This window comes from Notolabrus celidotus, chromosome 19 (genome assembly GCF_009762535.1).
Source record: "Notolabrus celidotus isolate fNotCel1 chromosome 19, fNotCel1.pri, whole genome shotgun sequence".
NCBI classification, from domain to species: domain Eukaryota; kingdom Metazoa; phylum Chordata; class Actinopteri; order Labriformes; family Labridae; genus Notolabrus; species Notolabrus celidotus.
In genome coordinates this window covers 5886798-5909379 of record NC_048290.1, presented here as the reverse complement: position 1 = coordinate 5909379, position 22582 = coordinate 5886798, and the positions used below count along the sequence as shown (strand labels likewise).

The 22582-nt window shown below is 39.2% G+C and overlaps 3 protein-coding genes across 4 annotated transcripts; 1 reads left to right on the top strand and 2 right to left on the bottom strand.

The window, feature by feature from the left end:
- Positions 1 to 1845: 1845 nt before the first annotated feature.
- On the bottom strand, positions 1846 to 4583 carry nsa2 (NSA2 ribosome biogenesis homolog (S. cerevisiae)). Its single transcript, XM_034710309.1, has 6 exons — positions 4434 to 4583; positions 3245 to 3432; positions 2986 to 3136; positions 2624 to 2803; positions 2334 to 2526; positions 1846 to 2148 (listed from the first exon to the last, which is right to left on the bottom strand). Exons 1-6 carry the CDS (start codon positions 4434 to 4436, stop codon positions 2081 to 2083), a joined length of 783 nt encoding a protein of 260 aa, XP_034566200.1. The 5' UTR covers positions 4437 to 4583; the 3' UTR covers positions 1846 to 2080.
- Positions 4584 to 4799: 216 nt separating this feature from the next.
- Positions 4800 to 11667, top strand: gfm2 (GTP dependent ribosome recycling factor mitochondrial 2). Its single transcript, XM_034710306.1, has 20 exons — positions 4800 to 5066; positions 5156 to 5240; positions 5879 to 5924; positions 6021 to 6118; positions 6206 to 6331; positions 6425 to 6513; positions 6741 to 6829; positions 6909 to 6969; positions 7109 to 7294; positions 7372 to 7452; positions 7538 to 7686; positions 8207 to 8347; positions 8433 to 8532; positions 8613 to 8799; positions 8878 to 8954; positions 9046 to 9184; positions 10300 to 10485; positions 10826 to 10941; positions 11038 to 11220; positions 11310 to 11667. The coding sequence occupies exons 1-20, from the start codon at positions 5013 to 5015 to the stop codon at positions 11436 to 11438; spliced, it is 2322 nt and encodes a 773-aa protein (XP_034566197.1). The 5' UTR covers positions 4800 to 5012; the 3' UTR covers positions 11439 to 11667.
- Positions 11668 to 11706: 39 nt separating this feature from the next.
- hexb (hexosaminidase B (beta polypeptide)) lies at positions 11707 to 20706 on the bottom strand. 2 transcript variants are annotated; one of them, XM_034710307.1, is made up of 14 exons: positions 20360 to 20706; positions 20074 to 20225; positions 17416 to 17481; positions 16891 to 16937; positions 16332 to 16442; positions 16139 to 16240; positions 15913 to 16045; positions 15579 to 15759; positions 15398 to 15484; positions 15244 to 15316; positions 12816 to 12996; positions 12329 to 12419; positions 12111 to 12215; positions 11707 to 12014 (listed from the first exon to the last, which is right to left on the bottom strand). In XM_034710307.1, exons 1-14 carry the CDS (start codon positions 20620 to 20622, stop codon positions 11951 to 11953), a joined length of 1656 nt encoding a protein of 551 aa, XP_034566198.1. In that variant the 5' UTR covers positions 20623 to 20706; the 3' UTR covers positions 11707 to 11950. The 2 variants fall into 2 exon arrangements, with proteins under 2 accessions (XP_034566198.1, XP_034566199.1); XM_034710308.1 differs by lacking the exon at positions 12816 to 12996 and adding an exon at positions 13594 to 13768 and having other exon boundaries at positions 20360 to 20691.
- Between the last annotated feature and the right edge of the window lie 1876 nt (positions 20707 to 22582).

The following is a 22582-nucleotide window of genomic DNA, read 5'->3' as shown; positions in this document are numbered from 1 at the left end:
AAAATCATAAATTATGAAGTATGGCTGTACATTTTGGACCACAAATCTGACCCTTAAAGTTTGGAAAGGGACCCAAAAAATCCCCAGCAACAAAAAACATAGGACGTTTCTATTTGGTACGTTTCAGGTTCATTGTGCTGTTTTAACGAGATTCACCAATCTGTGATGTCACAGATTGAGCAAATCTCATGTCCCACTCACATAAATCTTGTGACTTTTTAATCAAGCTGTTCAGAGGAGCCTGGGATAACTCTTGACACACACTTTTACCTCACAATTTGAAACTTTGGCCATGTTAAGTATTGACGTCCAACATTTTAACCGAATACTTGTGTGTAAAATATGAAAAAGCACGATAACAGCTCTTTAAAGTGAGTGTAGCTTAGCTATTTGTTATTGTAATAGTGCTTTACTGTCAATGAAACATGTAGTACCTACACCATAAAACATGCACCCCAAAGCATAAAGCAAAACATACTAGATTACTAGAAGCAAAATCCATATAGCATACAGTTAGAACAATAATTTGAAGCCTATTAGTAATTGATTCCATGATCAGTAATGATTAAATTCTGGCACATTTTAAGAGCTCCACTTGTAATCTGTGAATATTCTGATCGTTAAGGTAGCAAACCTGACTAAAGTCTAAAGCGTCAGTTGAAATTTGATGAAATAGAACTTATGCAACAATCAAATAGCTTGCAAAACTCTACAGCGCAAAGTGCAGTTTGAGGTCCAAGGGTAAACTGAACTAGAGAGAGGAGTTGTAATCTCACGTTGTTGGTGCTTCCACATTTTTTTATACTTCTGCCACGGAAGTTAAACATTAAGCTGAAGTACGGTTAATGCGGAAATGAGGACGTTTTATGTGCACATGGAACTATTTCAGAAGAACTGAACAGAAAAATAGTTGAAGGTGAAGTGCAAATATCTGCAAGCTGTCTTTTTTTGGAAGTCAAAATTATTTGATTTGTTAATTATTTCATTGTTTACAAAGTTTTCTGGGTGTATCTAAATAAGAGAGTCTGCTAAAACACAACATAGAGACAACAGTCACTCCAGATAACTACAAAGGAGACAGTTCACTATTACTTAGTATAGCCAGACTACTACCTGAAGTAAGTATGATTATTTCCCCTTGCACTGCTACCTCTGGGATAGGTTACAAAGACATTTAAGGTAACTTATAACAGACATGTCAACAACTTATTCCAAGGCATACAATGCATTTATCAATTTAACTTAAAAGAGGATAGAGGAATCTGAAAGATGCTGTCATATATCTTGCAGGGTCATTATTTTGTAGAAAGGTACTTTATTGATCCCCAGGGGGGAAATTCAATTTTTTCACTCATGCTATTTTGGACATGCTACACATAGTTTTTTTGGTATATACATACAAATGCACACTCATGCAGTGAACATGCTTAGGGAGAGATGTCAGAGTGAGGATACTGCCGTCAACCAGGGCACCCCGAGCAGTTGGGGGTTCGGTGCCTTGCTCAAGGGCACCTCGGCAGTGCCCAGGCAGGTGAACCAGCACCTCTCCAGCCACCAGTCCACTTGCCAAACTTCGTCCATACTGGGACTCGAACCAGTATGTCCCTATGGACTGAGCTACTGCTGCCCCAAGGCTAGGTGTGTTTCAGTTTTAACTATGACTTGATATGAAACATCTAAATCCTGGCTGACTTGTTAGGATCATTCAAACCATGATCTTCATGAGAAGCCCTGCTTGTCTTAACTTCCTTCATTTAATTAATCCATGTATAGCTAATCTTATTATAAGGATATTTCATGAGAACACTTTACATCTATGAAAAAAAATGACAAGAACCCATATTATCTGGTGTTATATCAAGTTTATTTATATCACATTTCAAAGTCATTACCACTTTTCTTTTCCTCAGATCCTCCCGTTACAAAAAATGTTTTGCCAAGTGCGACCTGGGTGATCTTCTCACCATTCCTGTTGTTTGAAGGCGGTTGCTTGTTGCGTCTCTGTGTTGTTTGTTGTCTTCAACACTCCTCGTGTAAAAAGTAGAGTTACCAGGCACAGTCTGTATAAAGGTCAAGAGTCTTACACGAGCAGAACCGCGTTAATGCAGCCGTCGTTCTCTGGGTTGTTTGTCACCTGAGCGTATTTACCTGAGGAGAAACAGATCATTTAGTTACATAATCACATCTCCAGTCTTCACACAGACATGTCTTTGTCCACAGTTTCAGTTTTGTGTTGTGCAGTAACATTTAAGCTTGATATGTGAATTAGATACATAAGCAGGGTACAGTAACGATAGATGATACTGAACAATAAACAATAGATGAGCGCTCACCCCAGATAACTTTTCCTCCTTGTGTTACTAAGCCCAGCTCGCTGACGTTGACCTCTACGACTGTTCCTTTTGTGATCACTCCCAGGGAGGTGTAGAGAGGTGAGGAGGGGTTCTTCTTCACGCCGAGGATGGGGAGGCAGAATGTGGCTTTGAGCTCTGGATGTGTGACGTGAGCCTTCTTAAAACGCAAACCCTGAAGTGTGAAGAAGAGAGAGACGTCACAAGTTAATCTGACTGCCGAGCAGAAATCTTGAATGCACGTTCAGATGCTGCAGACACTGTTCTCTTACCATGGGTCTGATGAAACGCTCATACTTTGGAGGTTTACGGGTGAAGCCGTCGCCGACGAAGCAAACTTTGGTGACCATTCTCTTCCAGGCCTTCTTTTGCCTCTTTCCGGTCTTGATGACTTTAAGAACTTCGGTCTCTCCCTGTGCTCGCACCTTTGGCAGCGGTACCTCCCATTTACCCTGCACAAAAAAAAAATCACATTTGTGTTTGAAATCCAACCAAAACAACATTATGTCAAATAATCTACTTATCATAAATAACAAATGAAACACATGGATTCCCGATCAGTGAACCTTGATTCTCACTGGACAAACTCCCCTAAATGGAGGCTGCCAGAATGCAGGTTTCAGCAGGTACTTACAGCCTTTTCTTTCCTCTTCTGTTTGATCATGTTGGACAGAACCTTAGCACGAGACTGTCCCTCTCTGTCCAGCAGGTATGCTGGCACTGCTCCCTCTGGTGTCTTATCATCGTTCTTCTGTTTGGTCTTCCTCTGCTCGTGCATCTTGAGCCTACAAAGAAACAAGTCAGAATTATTAGACAGTTCTTTGTTTTTAAACACTGCCAGCATCCACAAAGATAAATCAAGTCTATATTTATTTTTATCTATCATCACTTACGTCTTCTTCATCTGGATCTTCTCAGCATGTCTCTGCTTGTGGTACAGTTTGGCCTTCAAACCAATCAACTTCCTGGCTTTGTGGGAGCGCTCGTGAGCCTCACGGCTTTCCTTCTTCCTTTTCTTTTCATGGTGGTCGAGGCGGTAGCCGTGCCGCTTGCGATGTAACTCAATGTGCTCGTTCTGAGGCTATAAAGGGAAAGCAGACAACATGCAAAATTAAACCAGATAGAAGCTGAAAGAAATGCACAGATTTCTTTAATGTTTCAAGAAGAATGTACTGCAGAGGCTGCTGCAAAGAGGTGTTTTAACAACAATGTTAAACTGATTCATTATTACATTTACTGTCAGGCTTCTTTAATTTTTTTTGTAAACACAAGCCTCCAATGACAACAATGTTATTATTTTCAGGTAAGTGGCCTGTGATCTATAAGAGATGATTTAAAATGCCAACTCAAACATGTTTACCATTGTAAAACTACACTCTACCAGACATTTAAGTAGACAATTCTTCACTTAATAGATGTTATTTACTTAGATAATTGTTCACTTATCTCTAAATTCATGATATGGATCATTCTAATCCCTTTAATTCAATGTTATCAAATCATTGAATCAATTTAACTGATCAGTATCGACAGAATAATTCACATTGGCAATACTGCATCAAGCAAGAGCTCCAATTTCTGAGCAAACTGCCTTAAATACAACTTGACATTACAACATATGGAGTCAGGATGTGTCTGTAAATATAAAGTTTCTACATTTACAATTAAAAAAGTCTAATGAAACTATCAGGAATCCTAAAATGGTCATGATATACTCAAATAACTTGTGTTGTGATTGATGTAAATTGTGCGTTAATGGCACACACTGAATAACATGTTAGTTCAATGTAGATGTGCGCATATGCTACACTAAACGGCCTTCAAAACATCTCGAGCTAAAGTAAAATGTTGGTAAATAGGTACATTAACACACAAACAATGAATTTAAATGTTCTTAAAGCTTGATTCTAACAGTATTCATATTTATAAGGTGACAAAGTTTCAATAAAAACACTATAAACAAAACTACAGCAGAGCAGCACGTCACTCCGCCACATGTGAACCTAAGCTAATGCTAACACATTATGTTAAATTGCCTGAAAAAACTCATAGAATGAAATTAAAATCGTTTTGTCTTCATACCATGTTGTGCTGGGTGGGTTGAGTGTCTCAATGAATTCGTCGACGGTGGTAAGAGTTAGTAAAGACGTTGATTATTTGATGTTTCTGTTTGAGGCTGGGGAAGCTTTCGATGTTATTTTCCCCGTAGCCGATACTTAGAGGAAGTACGTCATGATTTGTCCGTTGGCTTAACATGTCCGACTTCGGTCTGAAAAAATTAATAACCGTTATAATTAACGAAAGTGAGGGACAATACATTATATTTTCTATCTATTATTTGGTTGTATTTCGAAGAATAAAAATATATACTTATATCATTTTAAACTGTATTATTTAATTTTTAAATGTGTTTCTCCTCTATGCCCGGGAACGTTAGCTTCACGCTCTTGTTTCTCGGGATGTATTTTGGCGTCGTGTCTTATGAAAGCGTGACATTTGACAGCCAGAAAGGTTTAGTTGTATTGAAGGGTATTTAAACCATGAAGTATTGAATGAAAGAAGTACTTATCTATGATGTTATAACAACAGGTCCGACAGACTGCAGAGTGGTTCCACTATGTTCCGGAAAAGACTTGGACTTATGAGGGAGAGGCGTGAGAGATGAGTTTTAATATGTCTGTTGGAGCTTCTCGGACATTAAACAGGATGATCTGGGTAAGATATAAACTGCACAAATAATCACATTCTGCAAATATGAGTGTTTTCTTCCACCTAACTTCTTAACACGTTTGTATCATGAACAGGGAAGGTACTTACTCACTGCTGGACTCCAGTGCTGCAGATGTAGAGTGAGATGGCATGTGCAAAGACATTACAGCTTTCTCCCAGGTGCGTTGCAATTTATAATCAAACAATTAACAATATTGATAATGCAAGCATTAGAAAACTAGAGTTTTACAGCTAGGGTGAGACATCTAATGGTCTAAGTTTTGCTTTTGTTTAATGACTGTATTAAGATTCAAGTTATTAGAACTCATATGTTGTTGATCAGACTGACAGCTGCATGGTCTATTCAGCAGTGTAGCTTTTGATTAATGTCATGATCTTAATGAGCAGATGAAGGGTTGCATTATTGTCACTGGAATTTAGATGTTCATGCCTTTTGATCACTTGTGAGAAAAGCCACTCTGAAGAAGATCATATCAGGACATGACAATGACCAGCTAGTGGAAATAAAACATTATGTTTGACAGCTCTAGAACAACTAGTAAACTAAAATGCTACATGTGAAATCACATGTGAAACTCAAAATGTACTTTCAGGAGTGCTTGCACTACATGCAAACACATCTTCATTGTAAGCTTACTGTTTTGCATATGTTATACAAATTTACATTATATTTAATATTATTCCATCAGTCAGTAAGATTATAGAAGTACTGCCTGTAATAGAAATAGAAAAGGAAATGTAAAGCATCACTTGTTCAATGAGATTATCCTGATTTTGCTTCATTTTCACTCTCCTAGACGATGTCAAATCACTGAGGTCTGTGGTCAACCCTGATATATCCAAGTAAGTCATTAAATAATGCATGCACTCACTACTTGTAAATGCTATTTAGCTTTAGCTATGCCTTGTGTTAACATGATTTTTATCTATTTTCTGCAGGATCAGAAATATCGGCATCATGGCGCACATCGATGCAGGAAAGACAACAACCACAGAGAGAATGCTTTACTACTCTGGTTACACCAGATCACTAGGAGGTGAGCAGTATGCTTAAAACATCTTCAGTACATACAAAGTACATGCTTGTTTCCTGTCTCTTTGATTTGTCTCTCTGTCACGTTCAGATGTGGACGATGGAGACACAGTCACAGATTTCATGGCTCAAGAGAGGGAGCGTGGAATCACTATACAGTCTGCAGCTGTCACATTCGACTGGAAAAGTCATAGAATAAACCTTATAGACACACCAGGTAAGAATTGAGTCTTAGTGTGTATGATATTTTTCAGTTAAATAAGTAATAAGGTAGATATTACAGCCTGTGTGTATGTGTGTGTGATTACAGGACATGTCGACTTCACACTGGAGGTGGAGCGAGCACTTCGTGTTCTTGATGGCGCTGTTGCAGTGTTTGATGCGTCTGCTGGTGTCGAGGTGAGCTCAGTGCTTACTAAGCTAAACTTCAGCCTCCTGTGTAGATTTTGCATATTCACACTTGGCAGAAAATGTTCATGTAACATGCTAGTGGTCATTTCTTCTCTTCCAAAATCCATATCTTATCTTATCGTCAACGGGGAGTGGAAAATGTGTTGCATTGTGTTGTATGATAGAGATCTCTATCCTGAAACATTTTATTCCATTACCTTGAAAACCTCCAACAGGCTCAGACTCTGACTGTGTGGAGACAAGCACAGAAGCATCATGTCCCCTGTGTGTGTTTCCTGAATAAGATGGATAAGCCCACAGCAAAGTGAGTGATTAAAAGTCCATCAAAATAAAATATATTTTTGATATTTTCAAATTTTCACTTTGTTTTTTTCCTCTCTCAGCCTAAGTTTTTCTATCGAGAGCATAAAGCAGAAGCTGAAAGCCAATCCAATCCTACTTCAGGTGAGCCTACTGTTATTAAACATAAAAAAGGATAACTCTAAGATGCAGTCAAATATATTACTTTGATACATTTTGCTGCAGCATTTAAGTAGCAATCATATAAATACTCATGAATTAATGGTCGTCTCTGACCTTCTAGGTTCCTGTTGGCAGTGGTAAAGCCTTCTCCGGTGTGGTGGACTTGTTAACCAACCAGAAGCTAACATGGAAGCAAAGAGCCATGGACGATGATGGACGAATGTTCGAAAGCAAACCTCTCAGCCCGTCAGTGGAGCCAGAACTCTCGCAGGAGGTCAATGAAGCCAGGACAGCTTTAATTGAGCAGGTACGTGCCGACGTGTTGATCATTTTAATGCAAAAACTTTAAATATTCCAGCTTTAATCTTCAGTTTTCATTCCCAGGTTGCTGATTTGGACGATGAGTTTGCTGAGCTGCTCCTGACTGACTTTGGTGACAACTTTGATGATGTCCCAGCCATCAAAGTGAGTGATTTATATCATGATACCACAGTAAAGTCCTGAAGAAGTTATTTGTGAATGCAAATAAACTCTGCTAATGTTCCTCCAGCTACAGGAAGCTGTGCGGCGGGTGACTCTGGCGCGTAAAGGAGTCCCAGTTCTCTGTGGGAGCTCTTTGAAAAACAAAGGTGTTCAGCCTCTTCTGGATGCCATCAACTCGTACCTGCCTGCACCCGACGAACGACACCATGACCTGGTGTGAGTGATATATAACTAACTCTAACTAAAACTGTTATGGCGCTGAGTTGACTGGGGATTCAAGCAGGATAGGGTCTCAGATCCTGCGTTAGAATGATGCTCCTCTATCAGACCCTCTTGCATTTTCCTGGTACTCTGCTGTTTTACAAAATAAGTACTGGAACAGCCGTAGCATAAAGGCTTTCTTGGTTAGGGACAGAGTGGCAGTAGAGAATCTTTCTTGGGTTGGTATTTGAATCTAGCATCCAGAAAATTCAAACAGTTTTATTCACATGAGAAAAGACCCAGAGTGGCAGTGATGAGAGATTTAGACATGAGTCTGCCACATTTAGAATCTCTTTAGACTCTATAAACGTCTGCTCTCAAGATGCAAACAAGTGGGTTGTCGTAATTTATGTTGATTGGATGCAAGGTGGACGATAATGAGTCTTTCATGGCCACGCTTTTATGTGCAATAGATTTCTGTGTGCATTGATTTCATGCTTTCAGGCCATAAGCTGGGTTTTTTATTTTATTCCAGGCGCTGGTACAAGGATGACTTGTGTGCTCTGGCCTTCAAGGTCCTCCACGACAAGCAGCGTGGTCCTCTGGTGTTTCTGAGGATCTACTCTGGCACTCTGAAATCACAGACTGCTGTCCACAACATCAACCGGAACAGCGTGTACGTACTTAAAAAGATAGATCTGTCTTAAGAGAAGAAATATCAACCATCAACCAATATTTTTGTGCATTATGTTTTTCTGCAGTGAGCGGATGAGCAGGCTGCTGGTGCCGTTTGCTGATCAACATGTAGAAATCCCCTCGATGACGGCCGGAAACATCGCTTTGACTGTAGGACTGAAGCAGGTAAAGCTTCACATTCTCAGTTTGTCATTTGTAAGATTTTCCCCGTCATGAGTTTTAACTTTCTCCCTCTTTGACTTCAGACAGTCACAGGGGACACCATTGTTTCCTCAAAGGCGTCTGCAGCAGCTGCAGCCCGCCGAGCCCAGAACGACGGAGAGGCGGCAAAGAAACGTGGCGAACAAGTCAGTGTGATCCTCTCAGGGGTGGAGGTCCCTGATCCCGTTTTCTTCTGCACCATAGAGCCTCCCACCATGGCCAAACAGGCAGGTCAGTGACATCATCGTTGTATTTTACACACAACAGCAGTCCTGTTAAAACTCACACTGTTTTTTCTCTCCCTAAAAGATCTTGAGAACGCCCTAAACTGCCTCCAGAGAGAAGACCCCAGCCTCAAAGTGAGAGTCGACCCCGACTCTGGTCAGGTAATACCATCATTGGATTAGTCAGGAGGTCCTTTAGTCAGATCACCTGCCTCCATGAGTCAGCTATATTTATGTTGCTCTCTCTCCTTAGACTATTCTATGTGGGATGGGGGAGCTGCACATCGAGATCATTCATGATCGGATCAGGAGAGAGTATGGCATTGAGACTCACCTTGGACCACTGCAGGTGGCCTACAGGGAAACTATTCTCCATGAGGTCTCAACAACAGGTACAATCATTTCATCAACTATGGCTAACTACAATGAGTGGAGGTAGAATTCATTCTTATCAGTTACAACAGAATTCTCATTGATTTGAGAACTTTCATCATCACTTCTAATGCAGGCACCAATATAGAAAGGGTATAGGTTTATAAATATCTTAATAATACCTAAGTTTTATATAGCGCTTTTCAAGAACTCAAAGACGCTTTACAAGAGAGACAATAAATAAATACAATAAAGACATAGACAAGCAGACGACAAGGGAAGAGGTGGAATAATTAATGTGTGGGGAATGCCTGTTTGAAAAGGTAAGTTTTCAACTGTTTCTTAAATGAATGAAGTGAGTCAGAAGCATCTTGGTATCTGGATTGACGAGAAAGTTTCTCTTAAAAGTCATATTTTAAATTTGTCCAGTTCGACAAAAGATTGGCTTTTTCTACAGGAACAAATTGTGTTTTTCTCTGCACTGTAGGAAAACCCTGGTAGAGGCAACTTTTTTATCAGTGCTTGGTTATGGTGACATTTTGTACAGGCATGCTTCAGCCTCCACGTTAAAACTAGCTACAATACTCATCGCTGCATCCTTACAAAAAGGTCAGATGGTCTTCTCTGACTGAAAGACGTGATTTGCACTCATACCTCTTTATTTATAAAACGCTTGTTGGGATGCTTCCCTCATATTTATCATCCATGCTAGTTTGGTCCTCTGGAGCACGACACACATGATCCACTAATTGGCTCACTCTCCAGGTTCCCAGGGTTAATTCAGAGCTGGGAAGATCTGCATTTGGCTTTTTTGCACCATCTGCATGAAAATCACTTTAATGCACCTTCAAAATTAATGCATTTGTTTCTTTGAGTCATTTTAAATCTTTACATTTAGACGTTTTAACCTCTGATTGTACCTGTTTGAGCAGAATTTGTGTTAACATTACTTTTTAATTGTTGTCTGTTTTTGATTGATCATAATTCTTCTAAGGTTTTATCTTTTATTTGCTTGTCATGCATTTTAATGTGTCTTTTATATGCTCGATGTCATTGTAAAGTTTAAAGTTTAAATATAGATAATTATTATAATTATATTACATGCTGTTTTAAATTGTTGCCCTTTTTAATGTAGATACGCTGGACCGTACTGTTGGAGAGAGACGACATGTCGTGACCGTGGAGCTGACTGTCACACCTGAGGAAATTACTTCTATGGGTGGGTTGTGTGAGATCGCTTTCACAGAGGAACTGAAAGAACAGCTGTCTCCAGAAATTAAAGAAGCAACAGAGAATGGAGTGAACAGCTCATATCTACAAGGTAAAATCAGACAAGACTTATTTCATATCCTGCAAACTTGTGCTGCCCTGTTTTCTACATACTTGTATTAATTAAAGACAGGCTAGGTATAAATATAAGAGAACCTAACCTGGCTCTAATTGATACAATTATGTGTGGCAGTATTTGCAGGAGGGGTAAATATCACTTCCCCTTCAGAGTGGAACCTCTATGTAACTTTTTACAGATCTTGCCGTATTAAAGACTTGCACATTGAAACCTGTCTTAATCTCAGTTTCTTCATAGTTGCCTTCTCCAGCTTCAAGAAGTAGTTGCGCCCAATTAAGTGCTTATTATTCTCCATGCATATCTCCACCCTCAGGTCCATTGTTAGGTTATCCTTTACTGGGTGTGTCCACACTTATCCAAAGTGTCACCATGGAACCAGGAACATCTCCCGCCATGGTGTCGGCCTGTTTGTCCCGCTGCATGCTCAAGGTAAAACCTTTACAGCTTCCTGTGTCTTCAGCAAACTGCAGGATTATCAGTGGATTATCAGTAGATTATGGGACAATTATGTTTGTGTGGACACAGGCCCTGAAGCTTGCAGGAGGCCAGGTCCTGGAGCCGGTGATGTCCCTGGAGGTGACAGTCGGGGAGGAGCAGCTCGGCACTGTGCTGGGGGACTTAGCTCAAAGACGAGGGACTGTCAGAGATATCCAGAGTCGATATGACAACAAGGTGCTGCTGGCGACTGTGCCACTGGCAGAAATGATGGTGAGATTACATCCACTTTAAAAGATGTGTGCAGCTTTGGGTCACCCTATCAACTACTTGGTAATAATGCCTGTTTTTTCCTTGTAAAGGGCTATTCCACCGTCCTACGAACGCTGACATCCGGCAATGCCACTTTCTCCCTGGAGCTGGACACTTATGAGACGATGAACCCTCAGGACCAAAACACCCTCATTAAACGGATGGCTGGTCTGCTGTGATTTCCTGTTCAACACTGAGCAACTATTCATCAACAATTGGGCCAATGGACTTTGAGACAGAAGCATGGCAAACACCCAGACATCTCCAAAACATATTTTGAATATCAGACTTGAGGACTCAAGGCTAGTCTGCTATTTATACTATGAACATCCACTGCAGGAAATGTGGAAAAATAAATACTGTACCCTGTTTTTAGCTAGCTACAAAATAAATATGTGGCTAATTATTTGTTCCTTGTTTTTCAAACTAAGAAACACTGGACATGCATTTAAAATTGTACACGTTTATTCACAATCATCAAACAAACATCGATAAAAAACAAAGAGTGCATTTGAATTGACATTACATGATCTGCAGGTTCAAAAATGTAAATGTATGTCAGATTTATCAGCACAGAACAGTGACATTTCTACAAAGGCAGCTTAGTTATGGATTTCCTTGCATTTGTGAAGTTGATCGTGTATGGATTTGTTCCTTTTTCCCTTTTAGTATGCTCGCAGTGAGCTTGTTTTCAGATGCCTTTGTACTCACGAGGGCAGAAGCTGGAGAACAATGGCTCAGCTGGGATTCCGCGCCTAAGAGTGGAACAAGACAGACGATGAATATTTGTGCCTTGAGGACAAACTTAATCTTAAACTAATGAGTGGTGTAAAAGGAGGTCAGATACTCACTCCACCATACGACAGCGGTGTAAGGACAGTCTGTTGAAAGCATCATTGATGTCCGTCACTTCCTTGGCACTCCACAGCCGCTCTGCCACAGCACTAGCACGAGGCCTGAGAGCAATGAAACATCAACGATATAATTCAATCTACTGTCACATGGGTGTCAAGGTCCAAAATAACAATGTTCTGATAAAGAGTTTATTGAGGAATCACATGAGCCATACCAGAGTCTGGGTGTCAGGTTGGTGGCGTCTACATACTCTCCCCACAAACAGGCTTCTCCACCAACCACAAGCTTCTTTTGAGCTTCGGTTCCTGTTTCAAAATGTAACATTCAATGAAATCAGGTGAGTCCAAGGAGTCTTAGACTCAGGATAGATAGAGCAATGAATGAAAGAAAATGCAAAAGCAATTGTGGGGTTATTTTGTACCCTCTGATAGAGAAAAATAAAGATGTATTCCCTCTTTTATTCAACAGGCTTACACATATTCGCACAGCAGTGACTTTATGGCATTAAGTCTGTGTCAGAAGGCAAACAACACAATAATAAAATCTACCAGACAAACAGAACAATAAAAAAAAAAAGAGTCATATGATGGCGGCAAAGCAAATATAAACACTGACAAGAAGCTGCAGCATAAACTGAAAGTGATGGTTGCAATGGGCAAAAGAAAAAGAAAGCTAATACATTCAATCATGCAGACACGAACCATCGAAATCCTGAGGGTCGGCCTTGTAATGGCCACTCCAGTCCTGGCCGTAGGAGATACGGTTCAGGTACCAGGGAGTGGACAACAGGGTCTGGTACCCTACTGCTGTAACATTTGCCATCTCACTCTGGTATTGCTGCTGGTTTCCTTTCCAAACGTGGATTATTGTGTCTGGCTTGAGCTACACAGCACACACATAAAAATATCAGTTTCAGCAGAGTGGGGAAAAAAAGTTCAGGGGGTGGAACGAAAATAAAAAGGTCCTAAATATTGACATAGATGTTCCTTTTGCTCTCTTTTGACCTGGAATTTCACTTCTGTGTAGGAGCTGTGGCCCTCACCGATATGTTAGGAGCTTTAGTTTGTACTTTTATCTGTGACCTATACACCTCAACAACCCATTGTACCAAAAACTGGCCAACTGTACGGTTCTAACAGAGAGAATTGGAACTAAAGCCATGCCCCTAATACAAGCCTGCTTCAAATAAAGGCTTCCAACCTTCCGCTGACTGACAAAACTTAAGGCTGAGATCAGAACTAGCAATAAGTCATCCAGGTACCACCATCTGAAATCCACCAACCACACTGCCCCATCTTTTCATCTCTCTGACTCGCTCTCCTTGTCACAGCTGTGCACTTTAAATGTTTGGTAAGCCTGTTGAACAAAATCCAGAATTTTCTCTTTCACTCCAATCAATCAATCAAACCCCAAATTAGAGTTCCCCTCCACCAAATTAATTGATTCAACACAAGAAGCCAAATTCTTATAACAACTGACCGTTGAAGTTGAGTGGCTCAACCTTGTAGTACTTCTGCCAGTCCTGTGCGTAGCTAATGTAATCTAGGTACCATGGGGCGGAGAGGATGGTGGTGAACCCTGCTGCCGTCACCCTGCTCATCTCATCATTAGACCCGCCGCCGATCCACACATGCACTACTGTGTCTGGGTTTAGCTGGAATAGTTGCAGACCATGCTAGTGTGCTAAATTTCCATACTACAGTAGTTGTTGGTTTTGGTTGAATAGTTTGACACTTTGGAAAAGGTTGTAGCTCGAAATTAGATAAGAAGATAAAACCTCTGTCACGTTTGTAAGTTTGTATGTTTGTATCATACTAGAGTAGCAGCTGCTAGCCTCACATAGCCAAGCCTAAAGACTGGAAACAGCTAACACGCTCCTACAGAAATCATTATAAAATCTATTTATATCTTTTCTTGTGATATATGCAAAAAAAAAAATCTTCAATTTATAGTTTAATCAGGATGAGGGGGTTACATTAGGTGCTGACCATGCCATGACAATACTAAGCTACTTAGTTAAGATAGCTTACTAGGCGAGTTAGCTTGCTGGCAGCAGTAACTTCCCCCCTTAACCCTCCTGTTACCCTGAAATTTACTAACATTGTTTATCCTTGGGGTCAATTTGACCCCAGCATTTTAAGCATTTGTGTCAGGTACTTAATGTTTCTTTGTTGACTACCTTTAAATAAAATATATTTCAAGCATAAACATAATTCAAAAGCATTTAGAAGGACTTTATTTGTAAAACAGAACATCAAACTGTTGCAAGTTTGTCGTGCTCTCATCGGCCCTGCCATGTTTCTATGTTATCAAAACGTATGACACAGGATGCATCATTGAACGTCTTTAGAGACAGTCACGTGCGGCAGTGTCCTTGGTTATAGTGACCTCAATATCATCCAAAACAACCAAAACAAATGTGTGTTAAATGATATTTCTTATGTTATATACAGCTAAAACAGCCTGGGGTTAAATTGACCCCAAGGAACACTGATGCGTAATTTTTTTTACAGGAAATTGCAACATATCAACATTTTAATTTTACGTCGTCCCCATTAAACTAGGAAAAGTCATGAAATATGAAGCCAAATAATGATGTTAGTCATTAATTTAGAGATGCTAAACATTGAATGGGATCCAATTGACCCCAAGGATAATAGGAAGGTTAAAATGACATCATATCATTAGAATGAAAACAAAAGCTGATTATTTTTTTATTTTTATTTTTATTTTTACAGACTATTAGGGTGCTAGTAGGGATATTTGATCACATTAGAAAAGAGCTAGGCTAGCCACTTATTTGATTTTAAAGCTTTAGGTTGGCTAAGCTAACTGGCTGCATGTGTTAGCTTAATTTTAAGAATTTAGAAATGGTACTGATGTAGATTTTGAAAAAAAAAATCAAACTTAGATACAAAAACAAATAAAAAATCCTTCCCAAAATGTCAAACTATTCCTTCAGAAACATAAAAGGAAAAATAAAAATGACCCAAACAATGATAACCTTAAAATCAATCTAACACGGATATTATACATCAAAGTCTAGGTTCTAGTTAGCATACAGAAGTTCTACAGTATGATTATGACTTTAGTATTACATAGCAATGCATGATATTTCTGTTTATTTACCTTCACGCCGTTGTCAAAGACCTCCTGCCAGATCATGTAGCCTTTCTTAGTAGAGGTGACGATATTCAAGAGTCTGTCAAATAAAAGAATAAGGATAAGAACTTGACTGAACTATTCATAAGCATTCTAATATTGTTAAATATAAGCAACATACTTCTGGATGTAGAATGACTCCAGTTTGCTGTAGTCTTGTCCAAAGCCTTGCTGAATCATGAACTTCTGGATGTCCGGGTTGGACTTCCTTCAGGGCAGAAACAGAGAAACAGCAGCTGATATTAACTCATGTTTGATCTTTAACGCCCAAAGTAAGTCTGACATTATGGATGAAATCTCACCAGCAGCTGAAGTCCACCTCGTCTCCTCCCAGGTGAACGTAGGCATCAGGGAACACAGTGCTGATCTCCTTGAAGAACTGGCTCATGAAGTCGTAGGTGGTGTTCAGAATGGGGTTGACTGGTCCGAAGGTGCCAGAGGGTGTGGCGCCAGAGTAACAGGGTGTGAGCAGATCCTTCTGCCCTGAGAGGAGAAACAGAGAAGAAGGCTCAGACATGTTGTTTGTAATGTTTCTTTCAAGAAATCATAACTTGAATTGCTTCCTTTTCGCCAGCTGGAGTCATAAACATGGCTGCAACTCAAAAAGTTTCTCACACCAGCACTTTTAAAACTCACCTTTGCCCCAAGACTGCGTATGTCCTGGAGTGTCAAACTCTGGAATAACACGAATGCCTCTCAGACGGGCAAACTCAATCACCATCTTCACGTCAGCGGGTGTATAAACATGTGTGTAAGGATGATAAGCTCCCTGTAGACAAGGAACAAAAAACATTCAAGCTCTTGACAAATAGAAAATGTTGAACTCTCTTTGAACCACGATCCGTTCAAACTTCTTACTGACCTGCTGGCTGAGCTGTGGGAACGTTCGGCTCAGGTAAGGGAAGGACGGATCGTCCACGATGTGCCAGTGGAAAACATTGATTTTGTTCATCGCCATCGTTTCCTGCATGAATCGAGAACAAAACATACTCAGACAAAAGTAAATGAACAATAAGGGAACAAAATAAAGGTGTAAGAAGGTGAAGCAGACGCACCAGGTTGGCCAAGATGACTTTGATGGGCAGGTAATGCCGAGAGGTGTCCAGTAAGATGCCTCTGTGAGCAAACCTGGGGAAGTCACTGATCTCTGCTGCATTGATGCTTTTCTGAAAAGATACAGTTAGAAATGTTAGAAATCAAACTTTTAGAATACTATATTAAAATGAAGACATATACTTACTTAATATATGTAAGTCTAAAAAAGTATTATAAGTGTATTCTATGTTTAAGGGGAAATTTCAAATTAAGAGCAGTAATAGTTAGAATTTTTGTTTTTACACACACTTGTACATGTGCACTATGAACACATAAAAAAAAAGGAGTAAATTATTTTTTAAACTCATTGTATATTGGACAATATTTACAGCTCATTTACATCTGTTAATTACAATTCATTATAAACAATCTAACCTGACATTTTATTCTTGCTATTATTATTAAAGGCAAAACTGAACCTAAAATATACATTTCTACAAGATTGAATACATTTGAAGTGCAACAAAAAAGTCCTCATAATGAATTTAAATATAAAACATCACACTGTTCTTCACTTACAGCTCCATATTCATCTTCATACACCATCTGACTGAAAGTTTCCAGACCTGAAATAATGTAAACACAATGTATGTCATCATGTTATGTTGTTAGAAGTTTGTTTCACATTATAAAATTACACAATTTAGCAACCTATGTATCATACAACTTGGTAAACATCTATCTCTATCTATTGCATCATCTACATACAAGAAAAAGGTTCTATAGCAATGGCGACACACTGTCAGTGTTCTCATTTATTGCTTGAGTTAGATTGTATCTCACAAGCTCTTACTGTGAACTGTTTGTGACGCAGAAAGATTAAAAAAAGTTTCCTTCCTCTTAGAAAAAGCAGGAAGTTCACATATCTCATCTCATATCTCATCTCATATCATTGCAACTTTAACCTCTACACTGCTGGTGTGACTGAACACACATTCAAAGAGGCATCACCTCCAGCTCTGAGGATTGTTATCTTCTGATTAATTAAAGACAGACAATGGAGAATTTGCTTCTGGTGCAGAAATAGTTGCAAAGAAATCTTACCATGCAGCGCTCCCCAGACTTTCGGTGCCCTCAAGACCGCAAATGGCTGATCCACGAACAGATCATCTGTGGACACAGACGGTTGTTTATCACATGTGTACAGTTACGGTCCACTGGGTGTCAAAGCTTTGCAGGAGGTGATTATGGTGTTAAAGTAAAAGTCTTAAGCACTCAGGGGGACTTAGTCTGACCCTGGCCATGGTAATCCTGCTACCTACAGTATCATCCAGTTAGGCTCTAATTCAGACGGAAACTCATTCAGTGTAAAGTCTGCCACTAGCTGTGTGTAGAGCTGAGGAATGGAGAGATGCTCCATGCTATCCAGGTATTGAAAATCTATTCATACATAAAAATACTAGTGCATCTATAACAAGTTTAAAACAATCCCATAAATGACAAAAATTACCTTTACCTGACCTGGAAAGAAAGCTGGTGTAGTCAAAGATAAATAATAAGATGACCCAATAGAGGCTTAAATAAAAGAGATTGCAACTTCCATTTACAATAAAGCAGTTGAGGAGAAAATTCAGATCATTAATTAGAAAATAAAAAAATTGGAGGACTAAAAATAAGCAAAAAGTGTAAGCATAATGTCAAATATAAAAAGTAAGGTACAGATTATGCAGAGATATATTCTATGTTCCACTATAGTTAAATTAAAATGCATCTTTTTAAGTGGGTGATGCTCTGTCACATGTTGTGCAACAGTGCAGAGAGTATTATAAACTATGGATACCACTTCTTCTTGATCACACTGTTACTTTATCACCTCTAAACGTTGTTTTTGGAAGTACATGTTCAACACTAGAGAAGGCTGCAGACAGCTAAAAACATACACACCCATATATTTGTTACAGGCCTGTATCGGCCCAATAATATCAGTGACTGATATCTGTCTGACTGTAATAGTAAGTAACAGTTATCAAGTCACCCGCACACCTCAGAAAGCATACACACTTTTGCTGAAGTATCTACAGTAAGTCTGCATCGGCCTGATTATATCCACCTATGAAATATCTGTCAAGGGTCCAATACTGAGTAACAGTTATCACAACAAGTCTTTAACCAATGAGCTGAGTGCTTAATCACTCTCCCGGAACACACTTACTGTCGCTGTGTCATCTGCAAACTTCCTCATGTATCAAACAGACAGTACCTTTGTTGAAATACTGGTTTGATCTTATTCAGGATATGACGTTCACAAGACACACATTAGAATTAGCTCCTCATTTCACTGTAAATATGACTGTTACATGACCTAGATTTCTCAACGTTCCTGTGTGCGCCAACAAATTTTTTTCAAACACCCTGATAAGGTCTAATGCTCTAGTATCCTGGTTTGTATTGGAGGACTTCAGGTGGCTGATCCAGGATTCTGAGAACCAGGTTAAAGGCTTATCTTGGTATATCTCTACACACACCCAAAACAACACCTCACAAACCCAATTATGACCTGGGGGTTAGAGTGCATGTAGACACGCTCAGTGGGATAGTTATAAGGGATATCTTGGTGGGAACTGATTTGACGAGCAGGAATCAGATTGTCCCTGGTAGCAGTTTGCTATTGAGAAATAATTGACTGTTGCTATGGAGTATTGACCAATCAGAATGAAGAAGCCTATTTAAGACAGATATACACCGTCACTACTGTAACTTTTTAGTACAACTAAACTGAAGTGTGTGTCTCACTGTAAAAAGATAGCTAAAGTTAACCCTCCTGTTGTGTTGCGGGTCAAATTGACCCTTTTAAAAGTCTACTTTAGGGAGTATATGCATCCAAACCAGCTAAATGCAGCATTAAAATGGTCTTGTGCTAATTTATCAACATCACTTCATAAAAAAAAAAAAAAAAATTCAAAATGTAAAATAAAACAAACAAAAATCTATGTCATGTAAAACTATTGTATTTATATTTAGGGTTTTCCAATGTACATTAAATAAAGTTTTAACATTAGTTTTATTGAAAAACGAGTGAGTTATAAGATAAGATAAGATATTAGTTTATTGATCCCCCGGGGGGAAATTCAGTTGTTACAGCAACCCAGACGTAAGTACAATGAAGAAGAAGTTTCAATAAGTAAAATAAAATAAAATAAAATAAAATAAAATAAAATAAGTAAAAATAAAAATAGATAAATAAAGCTAGATATATACAATGTTACAATGGAATTTAGATTAAATAGAAGTAATTACAGGCAGTATTAAAAATGTTTCAGTAGTGACAGGTTGACATGGAGTGTTTATGGTTGGTAATGACAAATTAAGCAATAAATACAAATAAATATGGGTATGTAATATGACCATGAGTTATAGTTACAATCCTCATTGAACCATGATCTGTGAGATTTAAAGAACACCAATGGACTAAATCTTGATTTTAATGGTTAGTAATGGTTTCAAAATTAGATTTAAAAAAATTTTGTATTGGGATTTTTCAGGGTTCTGACACTTTTGGATAATTGAATATGCCCCGGGTCAAATTGACCCAGGAACATCATTGCTGTTCCAGAGAAACAAAGATAACAGGAGGGGTCATTAGCTCAAATCATGCACTTTAAATTGCACAAGAGCTTATGTGCCTTGTTTTATTTCCCCATTGCACAGAAGACCTTTATGAAATATGATAGGACTATTAATGAGGAAGGGAAGAGGACTCACATGACTCATCAGAAGTCACACTGGGGTATCCGTCACATTCTGAATCAGGTGATGTGATCCACACCTGCAGCTCTGTCAGCTCAGAGGGGTCTGTTCGCCTGCTTTTGCTAAGCTGCTGTCTTTTTGTGCTGCCAAACATGTATTCATAGTACCTGTCAAAGGAGACACAGAGGAGGGGTGGTGTTGTTTACCATGCCATTATGGGTCCCTGAATGCAGCACGAATACCTGAAAAGAAACTGAAAACTGCACCAGATAAAATAAAAAGAATGTATTCAAGTTCTTACCTTCTGTATGCATCCTTCAAGAGGCTGCAGCTCGGACCAGCTGAGGACTCTTTGGCGTCCACTATTTTGAAGCTGGCGCTCGTCAACTTAAAGGAAAGCTCTGTGGTGAGCACTTTCTGCGGCAGAGGCCACAGAGAGCCGAACTTTGAGCCCTGAGAAACGGCCTCAGACTCTTCCTCATAGTCATCGATGAGGTTAAGCTGAAGCCCCCGACAGGAGGCGAGGGTCAGCAGCAGGACAGTGAACTTCAGAGTGTTGGCCATGCTGATTGAGGACAGAACAAGTCACAAGACCTAATGATCACACAGCAGCATTATGTGGAGGGGGGAATGGGCGGGGCTTCCAATGCGGAAGTCAGTGTTGTGGAAATATTTAAAGGGACAGTACAACCCAAGCTGCTGGGATTTAGACTGCATTAGACCACATTTACTTTTTGTCCCAGCATAGAAAGAGACAATCAAGGCAAAAAAAATACAAGGACTACATAGAAAAGCTAATGATAACAGACTATGATAAATTGTATGACTATATTGGTCTTTATAGTTTTTATTTAAAGGCACTATGAGGAGTTTGTAACTGGCTGAGAAACAGACTGAAACTGATACTGATGCTTCTTTATGACCCTCAAAAGCAAACAAGACCATCCACAACAACACTGACACCTTATCTGTTGTCATTTTTAATGCCTGAAACTGTTCTGAGGGGGTAGGTATCAGATCAGATGACTGACATCTTGCTTTAGAAACATCCTTTTTGGCTGTTTTCATGGCAAATAATCACACCGTGTGATAAATCTGTATGTTAAACGCAACAGGATGCGATTATTGTCTGAAGACACAAATTTTGCATGTACAGGACAAGAGATGAGAGGTATCACTTTGTCCACAAGGCGGCGCCAAAATCGATACAAACCAAAAGTTCCTCACAGCAGCTTTAAACATTGCCATCACTTAATTTTATATATATTTTTAACATTATTTGCACGAAATTAATTGTTCTTCAATGCATTGATTAGTGAGAGCTCCTATGTAGAGGTTTTACCTGGTTATGGACAGGGGCGTGTGCAGACTTTTTAGATTGGGTTGGCCCAACTAGGGCACATAGGTAGGGGTGGCCATGGTGTGTGTGTGTACAAAGAGGCAACCTCTGGTCTAAAAATATGAGTCCAATGCAGAAGTGCTAAAAAACTGCAGTTCATCAAGGATCCGCTTGAGGCTGGCTCCAGAAGTACCGGAAACCACATACACACCAATTCAAAAAAGACGATCTTTACAGCAGAAATAAACATGTTTACAGCCTGCTACAAAAAATGAGTGTAGTCTGGATAGCTCATTTCTCGATCGGCACACACTGTAGGGGGGGTGAATTTTTTCATAACGCAGCAATTTCAAAGATAGTGGGATTACGAGTCTTCCAATGAGAGGCACAGCTGACTTGATTGACAGGCGGGAACACTGTAGCTGTTGGCTAGGAGGCTCAAAGCCCGCCTCTTTACGTCACAATCGCTCGACAGCAGCAATATGGCTGCCGCCGACGATATGCCTCAAAACAGCGCTTCAGAAACAGATGGGTGACATCACGGATGCTACGTCCATATTTTATACAGTCTATGGTTGAGCTGCTTAATACAACATGTGATGTATAGTTAATTTTCACAGGTGTTATGTTGTACACTAAATTGTCAGTATTACTTTTACTATTATTGTTATTTATTTATTTATTTATTTCAAGGGGCAGTGCATATTAATTCAAATTTCTGTGTAGAAAGCATGTAAATATGCTAGAGTTAGCTAAAACAAACGATAAAGATAATTAACAGATGTAAACAGTGCATGATAGCATGAAAATGAAAAGAACAATACATCACAAGAGCATTTATAAGTTACACAAAAGTGTAAATAAGTGCATTAAAATGCCATTCAGCATAATAGAGAATTATGTCCCAAATAAACATGGACAAGCTAAAATGCATACATTAAACCCATTTAATAGATGGTCAATATTCCCGTCTATTGTTGCTTGTTGGGCTTGAGTTTGCAATGCTATGTTTTATTTTATTTCTGAAGATTGTAGTACCTTTGAGGTTATTCTAGAGAACTGTCAATTAAGTAAAACATGTTGTTGGACGTTGTTTCCATACATTTTACAGATTTTTAAAATGAAAAACTGAATAATATATTTTACACTTCTCTCCAGAGTGAGGCATATACACATTATGGCTAA

What these genes read in the sequence shown, in the direction of transcription:
- nsa2 (XM_034710309.1), bottom strand. An exon ending in AGAAGAGGAAAGAAAAGGCT is followed by an intron (nt 2,804 to 2,985) that starts GTAAGTACCTGC and finishes TTTTTTGTGCAG; the next exon opens with GGTAAATGGGAGGTACCGCT. An exon ending in AGCGTTTCATCAGACCCATG is followed by an intron (nt 2,527 to 2,623) that starts GTAAGAGAACAG and finishes TTCACACTTCAG; the next exon opens with GGTTTGCGTTTTAAGAAGGC.
- gfm2 (XM_034710306.1), top strand. Translation starts at nt 5,013, where the DNA reads ATGAGTTTTAATATGTCTGTTGGAGCTTCTCGGACATTAAACAGGATG. An exon ending in GTCAACCCTGATATATCCAA is followed by an intron (nt 5,925 to 6,020) that starts GTAAGTCATTAA and finishes TATTTTCTGCAG; the next exon opens with GATCAGAAATATCGGCATCA. An exon ending in AAACCTTATAGACACACCAG is followed by an intron (nt 6,332 to 6,424) that starts GTAAGAATTGAG and finishes GTGTGATTACAG; the next exon opens with GACATGTCGACTTCACACTG.
- hexb (XM_034710307.1), bottom strand. Translation starts at nt 20,622, where the DNA reads ATGGCCAACACTCTGAAGTTCACTGTCCTGCTGCTGACCCTCGCCTCC. An exon ending in TCTTTGACAACGGCGTGAAG is followed by an intron (nt 12,997 to 15,243) that starts GTAAATAAACAG and finishes TGTGCTGTGTAG; the next exon opens with CTCAAGCCAGACACAATAAT. An exon ending in CGACCCTCAGGATTTCGATG is followed by an intron (nt 12,420 to 12,815) that starts GTTCGTGTCTGC and finishes ATTTTGAAACAG; the next exon opens with GAACCGAAGCTCAAAAGAAG.